Consider the following 22,237-nt stretch of genomic DNA (forward strand, 5'->3'; position numbering starts at 1 on the left):
TCCTTTACATTTTTTTTGTACTTAGACATATTCGTCGATTTGCCAAAAGAAGTACTAAGCTATTCGATTTAGGGATCTTATGGGCAGATACGGAAAGTAAAGTGATCCAATGCTAACTATTCAAATGGTAGTAAGTATATTATTCTCTAACTGCCACACTCAGAGTCATTTAATATTTACTTAAACTATTCTTTTGTAACGATTTTGTATAGAAAACAATTGCTAAGGACTAGGTTAAGTAACCATTAAATGACTCTGAGTAAGTAAATTCAGATTTTCTTGTAGGTGGAATGCTAGCTATATGAAACATAACATGAAATAATATTACAGGTATACAAGTAGCGGCATTAGATCCGCCGGCGGCTATGATGTGGTGTAAGCTTTTGAGACTGGGGTTCGTCAACATGTACCGGACTGTGTAAACATAAACGTATTGACATTTGAGGACACGCGTGCCCGAACTGACCAGTGCACCACGATCTTAGTATTTCGGTACAATGTACACGCTAGTAAATCAGCCTATTCAAAACTATATTCCTATAATACATTTCCCATCTTATTCCAAAACAGTTAGGTCGATACTTTTTAAACAGAAGTTAGACCAAAAGGAGTAACTCATCTGTATTATAAGTTGTGCTCCTTATTACATTCTAATTAGGCTTTCAATCTATTTAAGTTAAACTTCGGCCGGATGATGACGGGGAATGAAAATTTAAAATCTATTTAGTCCGTTAGTAAGGTAAAGAAAAAATATTAGACACATAATTTTTATTAGTTTCCGAAAGAATATAAAAATACGTGTGTAATATTTTTTCTTTGTCCTGTCTAATGTTTTAAAATAATCTTTAGGTAAGACGGACATTAAAATAAAATTAGTCATCTATCCTATTTGAAGGCATACGATGACTATAATTATTGGGGTGTCGATAGATACTAAAGTAAACAATACGCTAAAACTACAATGTAAATCAAATCAGTTTTATAATGATCGCTAAATATCTAACCAAATTACACCACAATTTGAACTACTGTATTACTGTTTTCGGAACGAATTAATATTCAATCACTGCCCCAAGCTTTAGACAATAGTAGTACAAATTAATAGTCGTACGTTTATGAGGGGACGAGCGGACCGTTCAATTTGATGCAGTGGGGAGGCTTAGCGGCAGTCTGTTACATTGTATTGACATAGCTAGATGCATACACTACTGGAATATTTTATTACTCGGAAAATGGTATTTGTATCTGGAAACTTTCCTTTGAAAACCATTTCACGTCGAATTTCATATTTATCTACTCCAGTTTTCCTTTGTATTGAAAACTAGAATGGGGCAGGTCGAATGATGACGATTGCTGCTGTGTTTTTAATAACTGAAGCGATTCGCGGTAACTTAGGAATTGTATGTTAATGTAAAGTGTATTGGATACTCAAATGATTACCTATTATGGGTTTAATAAACATGAAGTTGAAAAAGACATTGGACCTATTTTATATTCGGTAATATAATTATGAGGGTTGGTTACAATGCAAGTAATGAAACAAATACTTTACAAAGAAATTATGAAAATTAAAACTTTATTTTCCAACAACAATAAAATGTCCTGAAATGAAAATAAAAGTTTCACATGTTTGATTGCCTTGGAAATGTTATGTAAGCAGGTTATTACAGCTAAGTATAGTATAAATATTAATAATGGGTACAGATGAAGTATGTGCGTAGGTCTCGTTGCTCGTTGCAGCTGCTAGGAAGCTTAAGACTCGGTTCATACCTGAAGGAACATGCGTCGCGTAACACCAGAACACAAAATTCACACACGATGATACGTTAGTGCGACCGGTGATACGCTCGACGCATTTTACGTCAGATACGAGCCGACCCTAACTAATGCGCATATCATGACATGTTGAGACTTAAGCCTCGTGTAGAATTAAATTCAACCCTTAAATTATGTTTACAATTATCAAACAATTGCAACACCGATAGTCAGGGACACACAAAATCGTCTAATGACTGTACTCATAAACATTTCATGATAACTAAAACTATCCCTTAATGCCGATTTTGTTCCCAAAACAATTGCTAAGGACTCAGTTAAGTAAACCATTAAAAGACTTTGAGTACGACGTTAAGACATCACGAACTTTTGATCTACAATGTTACGTATTTTAAATATTGTATCGTGTAAAAAGTACGTGAACAACAATCTATCAGCACTGGCTAAATGATTGGTGAAGCAGTGCATGATGACGAGTGTGCGAGTGTTATTTAATTAGCTCCGCGCGGAGAGCACTCCCCGTGACCCCCGACACGCAATACCCGCAAATATCTCTATACAGTTACACTGACCACATAACCACGCTACTTGCGAGGTATGCGTTGGAAATAGCAAAGCCAATTTTACCGAATGAAAACTGCATTCCTCTAAAGCTTGTTCATCATTTTCACATTTTGTTACAGTATTATACAAACCACTGAATATACCTACGCTACATTGGTACATACATATAACATAATACTTACATGATATGCGACACCAACACATAGGTAAGTCTATAGTCTAATACTAAAGAAACTTGCTTACTTACTAAAGATGTATTCTTGTCTTAGAAGACTGTTTAACTCGAATAACGTAACAGAAACATACAAACTTCTCATTAGCGCACTTGCCTAGAAAATCTTCTACGCCAATAAAATAAAGTACAACTAAAATTAATGTGGAAATTGTGACACAAAAGTTGCAAACTCCAAGCGAAAGAGAACTGTAACCTCATTACATAAAGTTAAAATTAGCATTTCAGCTTGTCTTGAGTTTTAATACTGGAGCTGCTGTGTTATATAGGGGTGTCAACTCACCGGAATCGTCGTCGGCGGGTAGAGGGCCGACGGTGCCGAAGAACCGCTTGTCGAGCAGTTGCAGCAGCTGCAGCGCGCTCTCGTGCACCGGCGCGCGCGGGCAGCCCGTGCACATCAGCGTGACGTTGATGATAGCGGTGTAGTGGTCGCACGGGTACTCCCTGGCAACAAAATACACTCAATAAATGCCTATTGATTTTCCAAAAAACAAAAACATCATCATTATGATAATCAATTTTATACTTATCATCGCCATCACCCACACTATATTAGAAAAAAGGAACGTTTGTGTATATGTTGTAATTTTACTCGACCGATTTTAAAAATTATATTTTTCACCATTAGAAAATTGCATCTTAATTAAACATTGTTTTTTGTTCACAGAGTATAGCCTGTATTACATTGAAAGAAAATAGGTATCCATAATCGTAATTTAATAATGTTATCTAAGGTGTGCATCGCGTGTCCGCGCGCTCCTGTAAGAGCCAGCAGACCACCTCAGATGAAGCCCAGTAGGGCTAATGCCTGATCCGGAGCTGCGGACTGACCAGCGGGTTTACCGGGGCTTCGGCTCGATAAGGAGGAATAGGAACGGGGTGGTTTTTAGTCAGGTGAATCGTCTTTTATCCTTAAAGCACAGAGGTGCACATTATGGCACGTAATGCCACTGTACAATGTACACCCACTTTTCACAATTTGTGTGTTACAAGTCCCAAGTAATTATATGTAGGTATAGGGGGTGAGCATATTGTTATATACTGAGACTCCGCCAGGCGGACACTTCGCCCGACCCAGGCATCGAACCCGAGACCCCATGCCCGGCAGTCGCACTAGCGACCACTCGACCAACGAAGCATTCAGATTATATGACGAAATTAAAAATGTTAATGTTTATATAAACAACATTAGGTACACGTTGACGCGTTAGTGTAGCTCCACGCAGTTCAGCAAGGTAAGGTACACCAAAGTGCGAGTAGTACTTTAGGTCTCCATGTCTATGAAGTACGAAATAATCAAATAATTCGATAAAAATACCACCACTACAGGTGTACAACACGAGAGACGGAGGGGGTATAATAAAAAAAAAAAACAATGTACGCGAGCAGAGCCGCGGGGTAGATAGTTTATTTATATTTTTAGAGGGCAAACAAGCAACCGTATCACCTGTTGGCAAGCGATCGGCCCCGCCCATGGAAGACTACAACAAAAAAATTAGACACAAGTGCGTTGTCGGCCATTAAAAAAGAATTACCTACGCTTATTATAGAAAGTTGAGGGCCATAAGTATGTATTTCTGCTAAATAATGCCACGTGTATGAAAATCGTTCTCAAGAGGCTGTTGAAATCGCTTGAGACGTCTATCGATATTTTTGTTCCATACTCACTTTCTGCTTTGCACAAAGCGGATCTTGCTATGCATATACGCATAACCAGTCCGTCTCCTTGTTTAAGTCCTGTTATCATCGTGAATTCGTTCGCTCATTATTACCCCTCATCCTCTTTCTACTTTCCTTTGTTGCTACCTGCAGTATATTTATTATCCTAATATAAATTTTAAAATTGACTGAGTATCTTATAAAGGATACTTAGAGTCTATAGGGTGATTGATAATTAGTGACCGATATTTAAACACGTGATTGTACTCATAATAAAATTACAACTTTCCCAAAGAAACGTTTTCTATATTTGTTATTATTATCACAATAACAAAATTTCGCGCTTACGTACTTTCGCATAGATACGTAATCGATTAGATGGTTACCTACCGAACAATGTAAAAAAGAAATATGAGTAATGTCATACGTCTATCGAAGTTTACACGGTCCGTATATGCTACAATATAATTATTATGCGAGTATTGTAACTAACTTCATACGTAATGACCGCGAACAACTTCATACATTTTTTTTTTTTTTTTTTAGGGTGGAACGGGTCCGTATATGCTACAATATAATTATTATGCGAGTATTGTAACTAACTTCATACGTAATGACCGCGAACAACTTCATACATTTTTTTTTTTTTTTTTTAGTGTGGAAAATCATCCAATGACTTCTCCCGCCTTGGGCGAGGCGAGAGGGAGTGTCAGACTCTTACTGACTAAAAACCACCCCGTTCCTACTCCTGCCCGTCGAGCCGGAGCCCCGGTAAACCCGCTAGGTTGTCCGCAGCTCCGGATTAGGCATCAGCCCTACTGGGCCCCATCTGTGGTGGTCTGATGGCTCTTTGAGGCGCGCGCAGAACGCGACGCGCCGCACGCACGGGTCTGGTTCTGGTCGGGCGGCGAGCTACCCTTGCTCGTCGTCCGCAGACCCGCACTTACGGTGGCCGGAGATCGTCGCGCGATCCCCGACGCCCGGAGTGTCTCTCGCGACGGCTGGGGCGTGAAGAGGTTCGTTCTCTCACGCGCCCCGCCTCCTCCTTAGCTAGCATGACTGCTTCGCAGAAGGAGGAGACGGCATCCCAGTCCCCCTCGCTCCGCACCATGGCTTGTATCAGTGCCGGACGCGAGAGGGTGCCGTCGCCGACCACATCCCTGAGGATACGGCGGTGCTCAGCCCACGCAGGGCAGACCGCAAGCGTATGTTCCACCGTGTCCTCCGTGGGCGGTCTTCGCAGTGATGACACCCGGGCGTTTCCTCCCGCCCAATCAGAAACAGGAACCTACCGAAGCTTCCATGTCCGGTAAGCACCTGCGTCAGGCGGTAGGTGAGGACGCCGTGGCGCCTCTCTAGCCACTCCTCAAAGAGGGGACTTACCGCTGCAATGACAGCGAGCCCAGCCCTCGGTTGCGACAGTCGCTGTTGCCATTCCGCCATGAGATCGCGCCGGAGCTCGTCCCGCCACGCACTAATCTGGCGCGGCAGTGGAGTTTCGCCCCGGCGACGCGCGTCGGCGCGCAAACTAAAGACGCGCGCGAGCACCTTCGCCTCCAAATCCCACGGCGGGAGTCCGGCAAGGAGGTTAGCCGCCTCTCCGGAGATCGTGCGATATCCGCGGATCACTCGAATGGCCATGACCCTCTGGGACGTGAGCAGCGCCCGGGCTGGCCGCCGCATCAGGTTCGGCGCCCACACAGGGGCTCCGTAGAGGGCCATGGACCGCACGATCCCCGCGTACAACCTCCGGCAGGAGGCATTTGGCCCCCCGAGGTTGGGCAGGAGCCGCTTAAGTGCAGCCCCCGTCCTTTCCAACTTAGGAGCCAAATGTCGAAAATGCTCCACGAAGTTCCATCGACTGTCGAGGACGAGTCCTAGGTACTTCATCGTCGTCTCGACGCCGATGGTAACCCCTCCTGCCGTTATTTGGGACCCATCCGGAGGTGGCGCGTTCCCGCGGCCATGAAAACACATGGCCTCGGACTTGTGGAGCGCCACCTCGAGTCCCAATTGCCGGATCCTTGCAACAACTGTCGCAACCGCTCTCGCCATTAAATTGGCCGCCGCCTGGTGCGACCTCCCGTGCGCTAGCACCAGCGTGTCGTCAGCGTAACAGACTACGCTGACGCCGTTCGGGAGGTCGGTGCGCAGCACCCAGTCGTAACCAATGTTCCACAGGAGCGGCCCCAAAACCGAACCCTGTGGAACACCGCGCGACATCTCTCGCCGGTTCCACTCACCTTGGTGACCGGGATAGGTGACAAACCTATCCATCAGGTAGGCCTCGATAACACGACGGAGATAGGTAGGCACCCGGTGGTACCGGAGTGCCTCCAGTATGCAGCTCCAAGGTAGTGAGTTGAAAGCGTTGGCGATGTCCAGAGACACCACCACAACGACCTTACCCCTGGAAACTGCATTCCCCGTCGTGAGGTCTCTTACGCGCATGATGGCGTCCACCGTGGAGCGCCCTCTACGGAAGCCGAACTGGCCATCCGCGAGGTCCGGCCCAAATCCAGACAGGTGCGCGACGAGGCGGTTCGAAATTATCCTTTCGAAGACTTTTCCCACCTCGTCGAGCAGCACAATGGGCTGGTACGCGGTCGGGGAGTCCGCAGGGCGCCCCGGCTTCTTCACGAGGACCAGTTTTCCCGTCTTCCACTGAAGCGGGAACTGGCCCCTCTCCAAGCATGCCCTGTAGAGACCTATTAATCGAGGCCCGAGAGCCTCCGAGGCCAGGACCCACGCCTTGCCATGTAGGCCATCGGGTCCTGGGGCGGTGTTCTTGGCGCCCATCCGGCGCACCGCAACAACTTCATACTTAAGACTCAAACTTAGTGTATGCTGCTGTAGTATGCAAGCGAAAACTATTTCTTGATAACATTCTCGCTCTTGTTTACCTATCTCGCAGCGTATCTATCTGCCGCACTCACCGCTGTACTCAGAGTACATGGTTACTTAGCCCTGTCCTTAGCAATTGTTTTCTATACAAAATCGTTCCTAAGGAGTAGTTCAAGTAATCATTAAAAGTCTCTGAATGCGGTAGTCAGAGTCATTATACGGGGTTAATGATTACTTAACACAGTCCGTAACGATTGTTTTCGGAACAAAATTGTTACTAAGGAATAGTTTAAGTAATCATTAAATGTATGTGCGGCAGCATGCCTATAGAGAAAAAGAAACAACCCAGACTTTATTTAAAAAAATAGGTACAATAACGAAAACAGTATAGTTATTATGGTGGGATCATGGATGACAATAGTACAATAGGTATTGACATGGTGCGCATAAAACGATAGTTATGAAAGCCGAAAGCAATCAATGTTGTATGTCAAAGCTCGGTTCGACACCACCGGATTATTGAAACTAAAAATACTTTTTTAAAAATCGTTGTTCAAACGTCAAAGCGAAGCTTTTATAAATGTTATCTCTGCATGTATCACTCACTGCTATCGACACTAATGAACATGGATTTTATTTGTGAATTCGCCAATATGAACAATATTTGATTTTTACTAAAATATTAACATTTCATATACAAAAATACTTTTTTGTTTTGATTGATTGCCTGTATTAGTAAAAGCCATTTTTAATAATACAGGCAATATTATTACAGAAGCGTCAGATATTTTACCTCAACTAACAAAGATCGCGGATTTGAGTAACCGACTACGAGTCTACGGCGTCGTAGCACCGTAGCAACGTAGCGCTACGGCGCGACTGTATTTCCGTAGTACCACGAGTTGCTGAAAGTGATTACACCTGTGGAGTGAGAGTATGGAAAGTCTAACATGTATGTTAGTCTACATTCCTAACAAAAGTAGACAAATTTCGTCTAATACACGTATTCGAATACAAATTAAATTAAAAGTGACATAGCACAGTTACAAGAATAGAATACAATGAATTCTAAACAATGAGAACGATGCCAATTAAAGGCATAACACGGTTTTAGTATCAAGAATCTTGGTTTTACCTAACTAACAACACAATGAATTACGGCATTATTTCTAGACAATAGACAGCAGTCTTCGCGTTCACATACGCTTAATAAGACTAGAGCGGTTCTAGAGGTTTGCGTCAACAACGTCTCAAGAGGACCGCGCGCTGACCACCCACCGTCGTCGGCTGTTTTGTAAAGACGTTATGAAATAATATATCATACGACATACGATTTAAATTTCAAATTTAAATGACAAGTTAACCGCTGGTACAGCTTCATATGGTACTTTTATCAAAGGTTTAATATCCATCAGTAGGTACTGTAAGCGCACTATATGAATTTTCATTTGAGATATTTGAATTTAAACTACGTACGAGTTTGTTTACTCTCACCATTGGCCGGCCCTAGGGAATAGGCAAACAAAGTCAACGCACATTGCATACACGATGCAAAAAGATGGCACAGGGCACAGCATCAAAGCGCGCGGAAAAGCAATTAAAATCTGAAACGCTTTCAGACTTAATTACAAGAAGTATAAAAAATCCCACCCAAAACATAAATGTGAAAGGCTGCCAAGTTCGATAATATTGGAATGCTTCGCCTATAAAAGAAGTGAGATCTAAATCCCACCCAAAACATAAATGTGAAAGGCTGCCAAGTTCGATAATATTGGAATGCTTCGCCTATAAAAGAAGTGAGATCTAAATAAGTACCAAGTTCCATACACAGACCTCAGTTAAAAATGATGTAACTTGGCAAGTTTTAATAGAAAATTATATACTTGACTCATTGCGTTTAGTAGGTTTATAACAAAGTGTGTGAAAACTTGCCAAGTTTGTTTAACTTTCTATGTACAAGTTTTTTGTCAAGTATATAATTTCCTATTAAAACTTGCCAAGTTATATCATTTTTAACTGAGGTCTGTGTATGGAACTTGGTACTTATTTAGATCTCACTTCTTTTATAGGCGAAGCATTCCAATATTATCGAACTTGGCAGCCTTTCACATTTATGTTTTGGGTGGGATTTAGATCTCACTTCTTTTATAGGCGAAGCATTCCAATATTATCGAACTTGGCAGCCTTTCACATTTATGTTTTGGGTGGGATTTCATTTATTTTTGTAAGGTTTATTTTCTTTTTTTCTTATTTTACTTTACTTTGACTAAATACAAACCTTCGTAACGAATTTTAGGTCGGTACGACCATTGGAAGATATGGATATTTTTTTGTTTTAGTTCCTTAGGGGTATGAATTTACACCTTCATTATTTTTAAAACCGACTCACACTTGACCATTTTCAGATTTTTTCCTTTACCTTGACCCAAAGACCTACCTCCATGCCAAATTTCAAGTCAATACGACCATTGGAAGTGGTCTAGGTTTTTGATGAGTGAGTGAGTCAGTCAGTCAGTGAGTGTATAGTAAAAATAGCGATTTTCTGACGTCAATATCTCAAGACCTACGGTAGGTACATTAATGAAATTTTGTATTTTAGATTAGTAAGTAGATCTCGACAGATACTAGAAATTTCATATGCGTAGCTAAAATAGATTTTGAGTTATAGGTGGGTCGAACTTGGCCCGAAATGGTTCGTGTAATATAACCCACGGCCGGTGTGTCGGTTTTTTGCTCGAACTTGGCGGACACACTGCCGTGTGTCTAGATATTACTGTCGCCTGACTAGGCCAGGTATTGTCAGAAACCTTATGGTTATCTTAAATGCATTTTTGTGACAAAATATTATTATTTTTTATTATAAGTTAATTGTTTTTACAATCTTTATTACAGATTCTTCCGCTCCGCACCTTGCTTCACTGACGGACAGACTGACAGACTATTATTTATTAGTTTATTTGTTGACATTTCAAAAGTACCTATTTATGGTTTAATTGGAATCAATGATTGGACTTTAGCTGTAATACAGAGCCTAGTTTGTTTACCGATATCGATGTAACTATGTCATATTATAAATTGATTCGAAACTAATTGCATAGTATCTAACTATAACTAATAAGTGTAGAGGGACGGGACACAACTGAGTTATTAATTAAAGTGCAGAGCTTGTGTTGGTAGGGCTTACACAAACCAGTGCTTTGATGTACCATCGATCCTCACTGCGTACTCAGTGCTACATACAGTAGGGTAGCTTATAGTCCAGTCATTTGGTAGTTTTACCTGGAAAGTTTTCTGGGAGTTTTGAAAATTGGTGAATTTATAGATTTGGGTATGTTCCTTTTGAATTTCAACTTTGCCACCTCGTACAACCGCCGCTCGCGCCGCCATATTGAAAAAATGGCGCCTAAAAATGGTTTTTTTATTAATATCTCCGTTCCGACGCATTTTACGAAAAAATATTTATCTACAAAATTAAACTAGAAAAAATTTCCTACAATTTATGTATTGATAACTTTTTCATAAAATCAATAGTTTTTGGCGTACGAGCGCCGCAAAGTATTATTTATCTGCACCACCACGTGTACAAAAAATGTGTGTTGTGTTTCAACGCCTGTCGCAACCGAGGGCTGGGCTCGCTGTCATTGCAGCGGTAAGTCCCCTGTTTGAGGAGTGGCTAGAGAGGCGCCATGGTGTCCTCACCTACCGCCTGACGCAGGTGCTTACCGGACACAGGAATTTCGGTAGGATCCTGTTTTTGATTGGGCGGGAGGAAACGCCCGGGTGTCATCACTGCGAAGACCGCCCGGAGGACACGGTGGAACATATAACATAACACATATAACATCAGAAACAGGAACCTACCGAAACTAACCTGTTTGTACAACACACATTGTTTGTAAACGGTTTTTTATTAATATCTCTGTTCCGACGCATTTTACGAAAAAATATTTATCTACAAAATTAAAGTAGAAAAAATTTCCTACAATTTATGTATTGATAACTTTTTCATAATATCAATAGCTTTTGGCGTACGAGCGCCGCAAAGTATTATTCATCTGCACCACCACGTGTACAAACAATGTGTTTTTTTTAAATGTATCAATTCTTAAAAACTAATTATGATATCTCGTTCAAACCAATTTTCTTTGAAAGTTTCCATTAAAATCTACAGCATATATTTTTTTTAGTTTTCTTACTCACTTATTTTAAAAGTTAGAGGGCAGGACACATTCGATAGACCTCATTTTTCCACTTTGGAAGTGTCTATCTTTCAAACAATTGATTTTGACGAAAAATGGTTTTAGGAACCATGACGTATTTTTAATGGCCTATCCATAGACAACCATCACGGATAAGTTAGACGAAAAAAAATTTTTGAAGAGGTGTAGTGACCGCGCGCTCTCCCCCTCTATCTCGGAAACGGTGCACCGTATAAAAAAAAGTTTAGACAAAAGTTGTAGAGAATTTTGTATTTTACAATATTGGTATTAAATGCAAACACCAAAAACCCATAGGAAATGAGATATTTCCAAAAAAACGCAAAAAAGTGTGTTGTACGTGTTTTGGTACCTTTGGACCTTAAAATTTAATAGTTGCTTACACCCTACCATATGTAGGTTTTGAGACAAGTTTCAGGCAGTCAATATACAAGTATATACAAAATTACAGCTGGGTATCTCAAATTCCGAGGTGAAATCCTGATTTGACTGGACTGATAATACTTTGCGGCGCTCGTACGCCAAAAACTATTGATTTTATGAAAAAGTTATCAATACATAAATTGTAGGAAATTTTATCTAGTTTAATTTTGTAGATAAATATTTTTTCGTAAAATGCGTCGGAACGGAGATATTAATAAAAAACCGTTTTTAGGCGCCATTTTTTCAATATGGCGGCGCGAGCGGCGGGTGTACGAGGTGGCAAAGTTGAAATTCGAAAAGAGCATACCCAAATCTATAAATTCACCAATTTTCAAAACTCCCGGAAAACATTCCAGGTAACCCCCTTTTTATCTACCAAATGACTGGACTATTATATTTATACAGATATTGCTGTTTATTGATTTCACGGTCAAATGCAGCAAGGATAGGGTGATTACATTTTATTTTAATGTCCGTCTGATATTTTAAAACGCTGACTGCCTCGTTGGCCGAGTGGTTACAAGTGCGACTGCCGGGCAAGGGGTCTCTCGGGTTCGATTTCCGGGTCGGGCGAAGTATCACTGGGCTTTTTTCGGTTTTTCGAAAATTTCTCAGTGGTAGCACGGAGTCTGAAAATGTGCGCGGTATATGGCAATAGGCTCACCATCTATTACATGGGACTTACAACATAAATTGTGAAATGTGGGTGTACATTGGAATTATGTGCACCTCTGCCTACCCCATCAGGGATTAAAACGTGACGTTATAAAAAAATATATTTTAAAACATTAGACACGTATTTTTTATTTTCTTACGGAAACAAATACTCTTTCGACGATATGAGTAAATTTTAGGTAAGTTTTATATTTAAAAATGACGTAGCTAGCTCGTACTTATGTATCTTTATTATGTATTATCGACACAAAACATTCGCATATCTGCAATACAGTCGCTTCAACCAACATTTTGATGAGTTACACGTAGAAAAGCAAATATTGGATGCAATTATTTTTCATGGCGTAGTTCAGCCTATTGGCAAACAGTTCTTGTTCAAACAAAAAACCAATAAATACCCAATCAAGGTTGGAGTGTGAACAAATAAACCTATGCGTCAATGTTTGTGTTTTATTTATCATACACCACATTGTAAAGTCACCCAAGTCTTTAAATATACACTTGGGAGCAAAGAAACGGAGCCACTAGAGGTTATTTTTCTTCTTTTCTTGGTAAATATTTTCTTTTACAAGTAATTTATTCATTGGTATGGCAATAGGCTCACCACCTATTACATGGGACTTACAATATAAATTGTGAAAAGTGGGTGTACACAGTGGCATTACGTGTCATAATGTGCACCTCTGCCTACCCCTTCGGGGATTAAAGGCGTGACGATATGTATGTATGTATGTTATTCATTGGTAACGTATACCGTACGATTTAATTACCTTTACAATGAGAATATTTTGTTATAAAATGAATAATTTTCTTTAAACTTTGAAATGAAAAAATAAACTCGGTTCGCTCCGTTTCTTTGCTCCCAAGTGTAGTTATGTAGAGGAAATAAAATGTGACTATCAATATAAAGAATTCAAAAGGCGCAATTAGGTTCCTACTTCAGTGTATTCACTAGCTGCAGGTTTCTCGGGTAAATAACGAAGGACTAACTTAATTCGATGATGAGGTACACTCTGCAGGTATCGATGTAATAGCATGTAGCACAGCAGGCTGGCATTCAACCTGTATACCTTGTAATTCTAGGTAAACAAATTATTCAACTCGTGCCGACAGGCGGCGCCACAGTTCTATATCGTCTGCAAAGTAATCAAGTACAAGTTGTAAGCAGACGACGCACTTTATAGAACTTTACTACCTACTCAGTTCTATTTAAGAATATGGAACTGAGTAGTTATGTTTAGGTGAATAATTGTATGTAAGTAACGTGGGGGTGAACTCATTGTCATACTTTGAGCAAAACTTCTAGGGTCTATCACAGAGAATTTTCGCAAATCGTAAACCTTAACAATGGTTGTCACACGACCACATCCACATCCATGTATATAATTCCAAAACATTAGGATTTTCTTTAAAACCCGGAATACAATTTACAAATCACACGAATATGTTTGCACTCGTGTTTTTGCATACATTGCGCATCACGGCTGCAACCGTGAAATCATAAAAGGGCCCACATTACTGACTAAAAACCACCCGTTTTCTAGTTCCCGGTAAAGAGTCCACACTGTGGACTCTTTAAGTACTTTGAACATTTTGGTCCCAAATCATTTAACATAATACGAATACAAAGTGATCTTATCACATCACTTTTCAATCTATCAGTCAAAGTGATATAGGCAGTACTTTGCAAAGACTGAACGTGGTCGTATGTTGTGGATATTTACAAACACCACTATCACGTAGGTAGATACTAGTACTACTAGGTGTACGTCACTCTTGCTGCAACTATCAATAAAGATCAACAAAAACCTAAAATAAATGCGTATTATCCAACTAACTGGACATTCGGTATTGGAAGAGACGAGCTAACAGTTTTATCAAATGAAAACCTACGTGACAAAACAAAAGCTGACAAGTTCGTATGGAATAAAAAGAGTGTGACGGGATTATAGGCGGGTTTCATCTCTTAGTACCAATGCGGGTAGGTAGATAGGTTAAAAGCTTTGTTGCAGGGCGCCCGCGGCAATTAACTCAATCCCAATCACAGGGCATACAGGGGAACTACAAAGTGCGATGCAGTGTACACACGCACGCACTGCTCTATTTGTGATCCACCCGCCAGCTTCTAAAGCCAAGATAGAGGTGACATTGCATATCCGTACTCACAACGTAGTGCGATATGCATTTAGTTCTCCAAGTACACGTAAGTGCAAAGCCCTAAGGCATCAACAAAGCGAACCTACAACTGAGAACGACATGTTGGCTCACGTTTATCATGTGAGTAGTTGAATATCGTAGATATATATCTATCTATCTATTTAGTCAAAGATTTACCTAAGGGTGTGCGGGGAGCACACCCAATCTTTTCCACCAGATATGTGCTTTGTAGCTATGCTAAGAAAATGTATTAGCTAAGCTGTGAAACTATGTTATCGTTTCCACTAATACTAAGCTATGTAACTGTTCGAGGAAGATACGCAGCTCGAGTATGCGATGTATCGATAGTAGGGAAAGTATCCATACCACACATCCTTAGCATGTATTGCATCCATAGCATCTGTATATAAAAAGATATAGCTTAACTGAGTCCGTTTTCAACAGAGCTAAGCGATATGTACCGATGAATATGATTGGTGGAAGCTAAACGCATCCACAACAACGTAGCATATAGCATATCTCTGGTGGAAAAGCATCCTAATAACTGCCAGACTTATCAGGTGCTTAGGACGTGTCGTGCATTTGTAGGCTTTCCAAAAAATGAACCATATTAAAAAAAAAGATCGACTTATCGCTTCCACTGAGCTGACAAATTACTGTCTGATAGAAAAAAAAGACCTGTGAGGGACCTCGCTAACCCTATCCACGAGATAGGGTTAGCGAATAATGGAGTTAAGTGTCATAGAACAGTAAAACTGCAGAAGGTAAAAACAGAAGTTCTGTAATCTTACATTGCGAGAGTAGTAGCTGAGATGTAGTTTAACTGCACAGTTGGTTTAAACATCTGCCGTATCAAGATACGGCAGGAATTATGATTAATTATTGGGATTTAGATCCCATGGGATCGAAAATCGTATCGCCACGCCTTTTGTCCCGGAAGGGTTAGGTAGAAGTCGCATGAAATACGGGGGTGAGCTTATATTACTGCTTGTCATATACTAGACACAATTTCAGACTCCGTGCTACTAAGAAATTTTCGAAAATTCGAAATGCCCAACAATCCTTTGCCCGACCCGGGAATTGACCCTTTGCTCGGCAGTCGCAATTCCGGCCACTCGACCAACGACGCATTTTAAATCAGATAAAAAATCTTAATCAGATTTTCGCAGAAATAGATACCTGTGTTGCTGACCTAGATATATCTTTGTTTAAGTATATTTTAATGAATAAAATCGAGTATACCAAGTTACCAACACAAATAGGGTAGAGGCAACTTTCTAGAAAAAGAAAACAAAAGACGTTATGCGGTTAGGACTGCACTGTTAACACAGTGGCTGGGAGAATAGGTTCTGCGATGTTATGTATCCACAAATTTTTGTTCAGGGTTTTTATGGTATAAGCCGGTAAACGAGCAGACGGATCACCTGATAGTAAGCAATCGTCGCCGCGCATGGACACTCGAAACACCGGAGGTTACAAGTGCGTCGCCGGCCTTTAGGAATTTAGGGGTTCTTAAGGACTGGGAAGAATGGTAACGGGGCCTCCGGTAACCTCACTCACAATGAAACACAACTCAAGCGTCGACTCACTCGTCGTCGTCACGTCGGTTTTTTGTGAGGTTGCAGACTCCGGTCGAGCTGGCCAATTCGTGCCGAAGCATAGCTCTCCCACACTTAAAATGTAGGAGTAACGTGTATGCGTTTTTCCAATACAATTCACCTATGATACAATAGGAATTCGCAGCGCGAGCTCACATTGAAAAGTAAGTAGTATCACTAAAATCAACTTTATTTAAAATCCATTGCACAAAGTCTTACAGGTTCGGTTTCCGTACGGAACAACTGTTGAACACAGATTGATGTATGTTTGAGATCCTACCTACGATATAAGAGAAAATTATACATGAATTTTCTCTTACCTGTATTAAATAATAAGAAATGACGTTTATTTCTATTTGCATGTTTTCGAAGGTGTATATGGTCGAAAACATTAGTTAGTGCGCCTGATGTAGATGTGACAACTGGCGCCATCTCGTGTCTAGTAACTGTGATGTCATAATATATGTCATAGAACAGATAAAACACAGAAGCTCAGGTACAGATTAAGATTTTAACGTCTTAATTAATAAAATCAAGTGTAGGTACGTAGGCATCAGGTAGGTAAGTAGGTAATATGTTGGGTAGTGGACCATAAATATGGCTATTATTATTTACAATATTACTCAATTAATCGTTATTGGCGATTTTTTTTAAATAAACAATCAATTCAAATACCACTTTATTTAAAAGACATAATAATATATAACCTAATTATCTCATATTTTTCCATGTTTTGTTATGTCCTAAAGAGTTTATATTACGTGATCACGTATCAGTTATCCTTCCAGTTTTCTGAGTTAATGGTGTGTCCCCATTACACTGTATTTCCAAAGAGTGAACACTAACGCCATCTCGGGTGCGGTATCGGAACAATTTTCCACATAACAGTGATGCTACAGAAGATCCATTAAATATCGTCTATCCTCGTGGTGGGCATTCTGTACATATGAATTTCATTCGTCCATGAAATAACGTTCGCTTAGGAGCCATGCCATTAGAGGGTTAATATTGCTGCGTGCGTTATTGCGTTTTGTGAGGGTGAGTTTATATGCAATCTTCATTACTATGTTATCTAGCTCGGGACTTACCTTACTTATAACCTTTGTTCCTGGAATTTTAAATAGTTTCTTTTTTTGTTGGAGATTCACAAAATACTAAAGCCAGCTTAATGTCTTGTAATAATTACAAACCATAAGATTTTGCACGAGAGACGGTGAAATCAGTCAGGTCAGATGTACCATAAAAGATTTAGTCTTGTTTGAACATGTTGTCAAATCCAATAAACTATGTATCACTAAATTCAAACCTACTGGTGTAAATGGTACTTCTTATAAGTAAATTTACAGATAGTTTTTCTTTTTGTCTTCTCCCGCCTGTTTCGAGGCGAGAGGGAGTGTCAGACTCTTAATGACTATAAACCACCCCGTTCCTACTCCTCCTTTGAGCCGGAGCCCCAGTAACCCCCTTAGGTTGTCCGTAGCTCCGGATCGAGCATCAACCATGCTGGGGGACCCTGCATTTGTGGTAGTCTGATGGTCCTTTGAGGCGCGTGCAGAACGCGACGCGCCGTACGCTCGGGTCTGGTTCAGGTCGGGCGGCGAGCTACCTGTGCTCATCTAGAGATGGATTATCAAGACTGGCCATCGCCCTGTATGGTGGTAAACCACATACAACCCCTGATAAGTCACATCAACGATATTGGTACATGTGGTCAGTGGACTAGGAATTATGAGAGACGTACAGCCATACAAGTTATTTGGTAGATTCGTACGTATTCGTATTTTTATTTTCTTACCTGCATTGTAATAAATAGCTTGGTTGACTGTACGTAACAACAAATATAGTAGGGTTATCTTTATCGGTGGTCAAACTCGATAAAATAGTTGTAGGTATAAAAAATAGCTGGCGAACATCAACTTCCAGTATTTAAAAAATCTCCTAGAAAAAACACAATACTCCGTCAGTCTCATTAAATGAGGGGAGGTAACAGTAAAATAAAGACATTCATATTTCTAATGATTTTATCATTGGTTATACATTGGTTACACATACACAAGATGGTAGATCAAAGAAGAGCTAAGGGCACCTTCAAATTGGTCGCCAGTGCCGCGCGACAGCCACTTGAAGCGAGGATAATTTGAAGGCGCCATATATAGTTAAATTACTACCGATTACACAATCTTACTTACTTGCATCAACATTTACTTACTACGGCTAAAACTAGGTGGATGCGTGATTTATTCTGATGGGCTACATATCGTGATAGGGCTATTTCCCCAGACTTTAAGTAATTTCCCTATTAAGAGAAAATAATTATTATTATAGTAATAAGAGATTATAGAGCAGACGTTGGACTGTGCTACCACACCAAACTGCGACAAGCCGCGTCTATCCGCAGCTGACTTCTATAAATATTATTTCTGAATATAGAGGCTACAAGACAACAATAAATCTAAATCACCATGCCACATTGGTAACTATTCAAATCGGTTCAATCTCATAATCGGTTATCACCTCACTCATTCTTAAAATTTAATATACAATTACACAAGTATACGAGTATAATTCATAAATTTATATTTGGTTTCATATCTACATACTATGGGCTTTTTAGAAAAGCACAACACTATGCCTAAAATTTTTGAATGTAGCCAGGTTTAAAGTATTGAAAAAAACAAACCTAAAATAGAGATTACTATAGTAGTCACAAAATAAGAGGTCAACTCTGACAGCTGCAATATAGGTAAATGACTTGTGAATCCGTCATAAACAGCAAGTTAAAATAATTATAGTTTGCAGTCACCGTGTAGTCAATCAGAAAATATAAAATCGACTAAAATATATAAATTATAATTGATCTTAAAAAGGATAACTGACAGTGAACGCCACTAAGTAATTAATATGAAAAATTTAAATAATAATCGCTGCCTATTTAAATGCATTTCTTTAATAGAAAGAAAAATTTTATGCATAGAAATTACTTCTTTATGAAACTGTATGAGGGTAGTATGAATTAATATTATAATTTACATGGACGTTTCAGGAAGTTTAAAACAGTTTATAGCGGTATGTAGACTGACAAATGTCAGCGTTGACTCTTATTTTGTGCCGACTATAATGACATAAAAATATACATGTGAAATGTAAAGGCAAATTATGAATCGCCAGGTTTTTTGCGTATATACTCCAGATAATGTAAAAATCCGTCCGTTAGATATTTTTTAAAGGACGGCCTTTGATTCATTTGCTGTATCACATCATCATCCGAAGGCCGGCGTCGCTTGTATACAGGTACGTACTCATCAGTCTCAGTCTCAATAGCATCTCGATTTGGATACCGGTTACTCAATACAGTACTGTAATAAGTCCCTTCCTTCCGGTTCCTAATAATCGAATAAATGCTTTCTGTTATTATTCAGATCCATATTTAATGACTATTCAATACGACTGCCTTCCGCATGCTCTCGCTCAATTTCAGTCGATTCGACCACGGTCCAGCGAATATCGCAAAACATATCTTGCTAAAAGACTTTGTCAAATATCGATGTGATGACACTTCGACATGAGAGAGATCAGGCGTAAGACCAACGGTGACACATAATTTCAGAAGCACATGTGAATAAGTGCGCAAGACACTACCATACTTCAGGGCATTCTTCAGAAACACTAGAGCGCCAGACCATCAAGGCAGTCAACGGCAAAATAAACAAAGCCTGTCTCTCAACTGTTTAACCCATCGACGACATAAACTAGACGGCTCGTCTCCGTCACTTGTTTGGAGTTGTAACAAAATTAATTGTCAACATGTTCATACAATTTGAAATGTATGGTTTAAGTTTGACATTTTGTTCGTAACTGTCAACTAGGATTGTGGGACTTAAAAAAATATATAATTTTGCAAGTATATCACTTCATAGTATACTAACGGTGTCAGTCTCTATGTATACTTGAATCTTTAAAAGTACGCAACGGATTTTGACACAAATTTTATTAAGTAGAGGCTTTTCATGTGTAACATTATTTAATTACTGCCAGTAAAAACGCGAATGAAAACAAGTTATTTATGAAATATTTTCATGAAATAGCACCAATGGAAAGCTAGAAAGCTGTTAGTAATAAAGGTTAGATTCTGTAAAATTAGTACCTAATTCGTAACGCTAATTTCAAAATTAATTACGTACTACTAAAATGTATTAGTTGCAATAGCAGCGCAGCGCAGCTGGTTAAGATTTAGAGATAAAGCAGTTTCATGTTAATATCTTTCTACAGCTAATTTCAGATATTTGAATTTTGATGTTGGTAATCGACATTTTAAGTACGAGAACACATTTACGTGTAATGTACCCATAATAGACTACATATTGTTTTAAAAATGCATCTAAAACTAAATAAACGTCTCTAAACACGAAAACAGTATTGCCGTGTCATTTACTTTACCGTTACTTATTGGTGAAATCTACGCATAAGAAAAATAGTAATTGCAAAAACTATTATTTAATCGGTCATGAACTGCTAAAATGAAGCGTGACAATATTAACGCATTTAATTTAATAAAAAGTACTTACTGTACAGACCCCAGCACGATTTACCTGAGTCACTTATCCGAATATTTTTTGGTATGGCAATGTGTGACAGACCACTAGCCACACATGGCCAATACTGCAACCACATAATTGGCAGATTTATCGAACTGCCACGCCAATAAATTTTCAACTTTGTCGTATAAAAAATGTTTGTACAAAAACGTGAATTCGTATTGTGATTTGTACTGAACAAATAACTTGACAGCATTAAAATGATTTGACCAAGAACCGTTACTGCTTCTTCACTTCTTTCTCGTGAATGTATTAATTAGCAGATTTTGTTTTTTTCTATTAAGGCGTCTATTCTAGTTGTGTTGTCGATGGTTTAAACTTGCTATAGCAAAATGTGTCTTCATTTTCTACAAATGCGACCCCAACTATAGTTACGCCTATTATACAGTGCTACGGCCATTAACGCTGCTAAATATATATTTAAAGTCGAGCTCTCCACTACACATATAATGTATTGAGCAGATGTAAGGTGATTTTGTTATCAAAGCATTTTCATTTACAACATAAATAGGCGGAAGATTTGAAATTTAATTAATCAAGGGAGAATTGAAATGTGAAAATTATATTATAATATTCACGACACATAATCAATTATTAGATTTAACGTTATACTCGCATTGTGGGTAAGCCGTTAATAATAATAATTATTTTTGTAAGATCATGAAAAAATGAACTCACAAAGACTACGTTTCTTTCTTATAATTTTTGGAGGTAGTGAAGTGAAATTTGATCTTGTTTAACAAACACTTTAATAAACAAATATTGTAATAGATAGTTGTATCTACCTGTGCCTTCATTAAAACGTTATTTAAAGGCTTGTATGACAACAAACACCTCTTACAAGATTATGCTGTGATAACAAATCAGCCTGTATTAAATAAAACATCAATATTGAAAGAGTAAAATAAGAAGAAGCAGCAACATGCGCACTACAATACATTGCTTGGTCAAAATCAAATAATCAGAGGCTGGTAGAAATATAAAAGGGGTAAATATAAATATAGGTAATAGGTAAAATACTGAAAAGCAGAGTCATAGTATAGATATAGGTGGTAAATATAAATGGTATGCCGCAAGAGTTGTACTCGAGGAATGTGCGAAGCATATACGAAGAAGTACATATATTATTATTAGAACTTCCAATTATAATAAATACGACGATAAACATTTAATTTTATAAGACGACGAGCTATCGGTGCCGTCGTTATTGTTAGTCAAGTCTTAAGAATTTCACGTAGTTTAACCGAAACGAGAAATGCAATATACACCCATAAAGTAATCAGGTAAAAAATATTGAGCTTGCATAAGTACTATATCTTTAAATATAAATTATTAATCTTTTTTTCTTTTTTGAGGAAAAGAAAACCATCCAATGATTTCTCCCGGCTTGGCTGAGGTACAAGGGAGTGTTCCTGTCTTATTCCTGCTTCAACCCGGGGCCCCATTAACTCATTAAGTTGCAGCCGCAGCTCCGGAACGACCATCAGCCATATTGGG

The 22,237-nt window shown here is 39.2% G+C and overlaps 1 protein-coding gene across 10 annotated transcripts in view; it reads right to left on the bottom strand.

Annotated features, from left to right (window-relative positions):
• LOC118261721 (protein furry) overlaps positions 1-22,237 on the bottom strand; it is an 87,684-nt gene that overhangs the window by 49,863 nt on the left and 15,584 nt on the right. For all 10 annotated transcript variants that reach the window (XR_007707125.1, XM_035575884.2, XM_035592117.2 and 7 more), the window contains one exon: positions 2,856-3,016. Coding sequence is in view for 9 of the 10 variants with exons in the window: in XM_035575884.2 (XP_035431777.2) it covers positions 2,856-3,016 (161 nt within the window). In the remaining variant the exon portion in view is untranslated. The remainder of the gene's footprint in view (positions 1-2,855; positions 3,017-22,237) is intronic.

This window comes from Spodoptera frugiperda, chromosome 25, assembly GCF_023101765.2.
Source record: "Spodoptera frugiperda isolate SF20-4 chromosome 25, AGI-APGP_CSIRO_Sfru_2.0, whole genome shotgun sequence".
Classification (NCBI taxonomy): Eukaryota; Metazoa; Arthropoda; class Insecta; order Lepidoptera; family Noctuidae; genus Spodoptera; species Spodoptera frugiperda.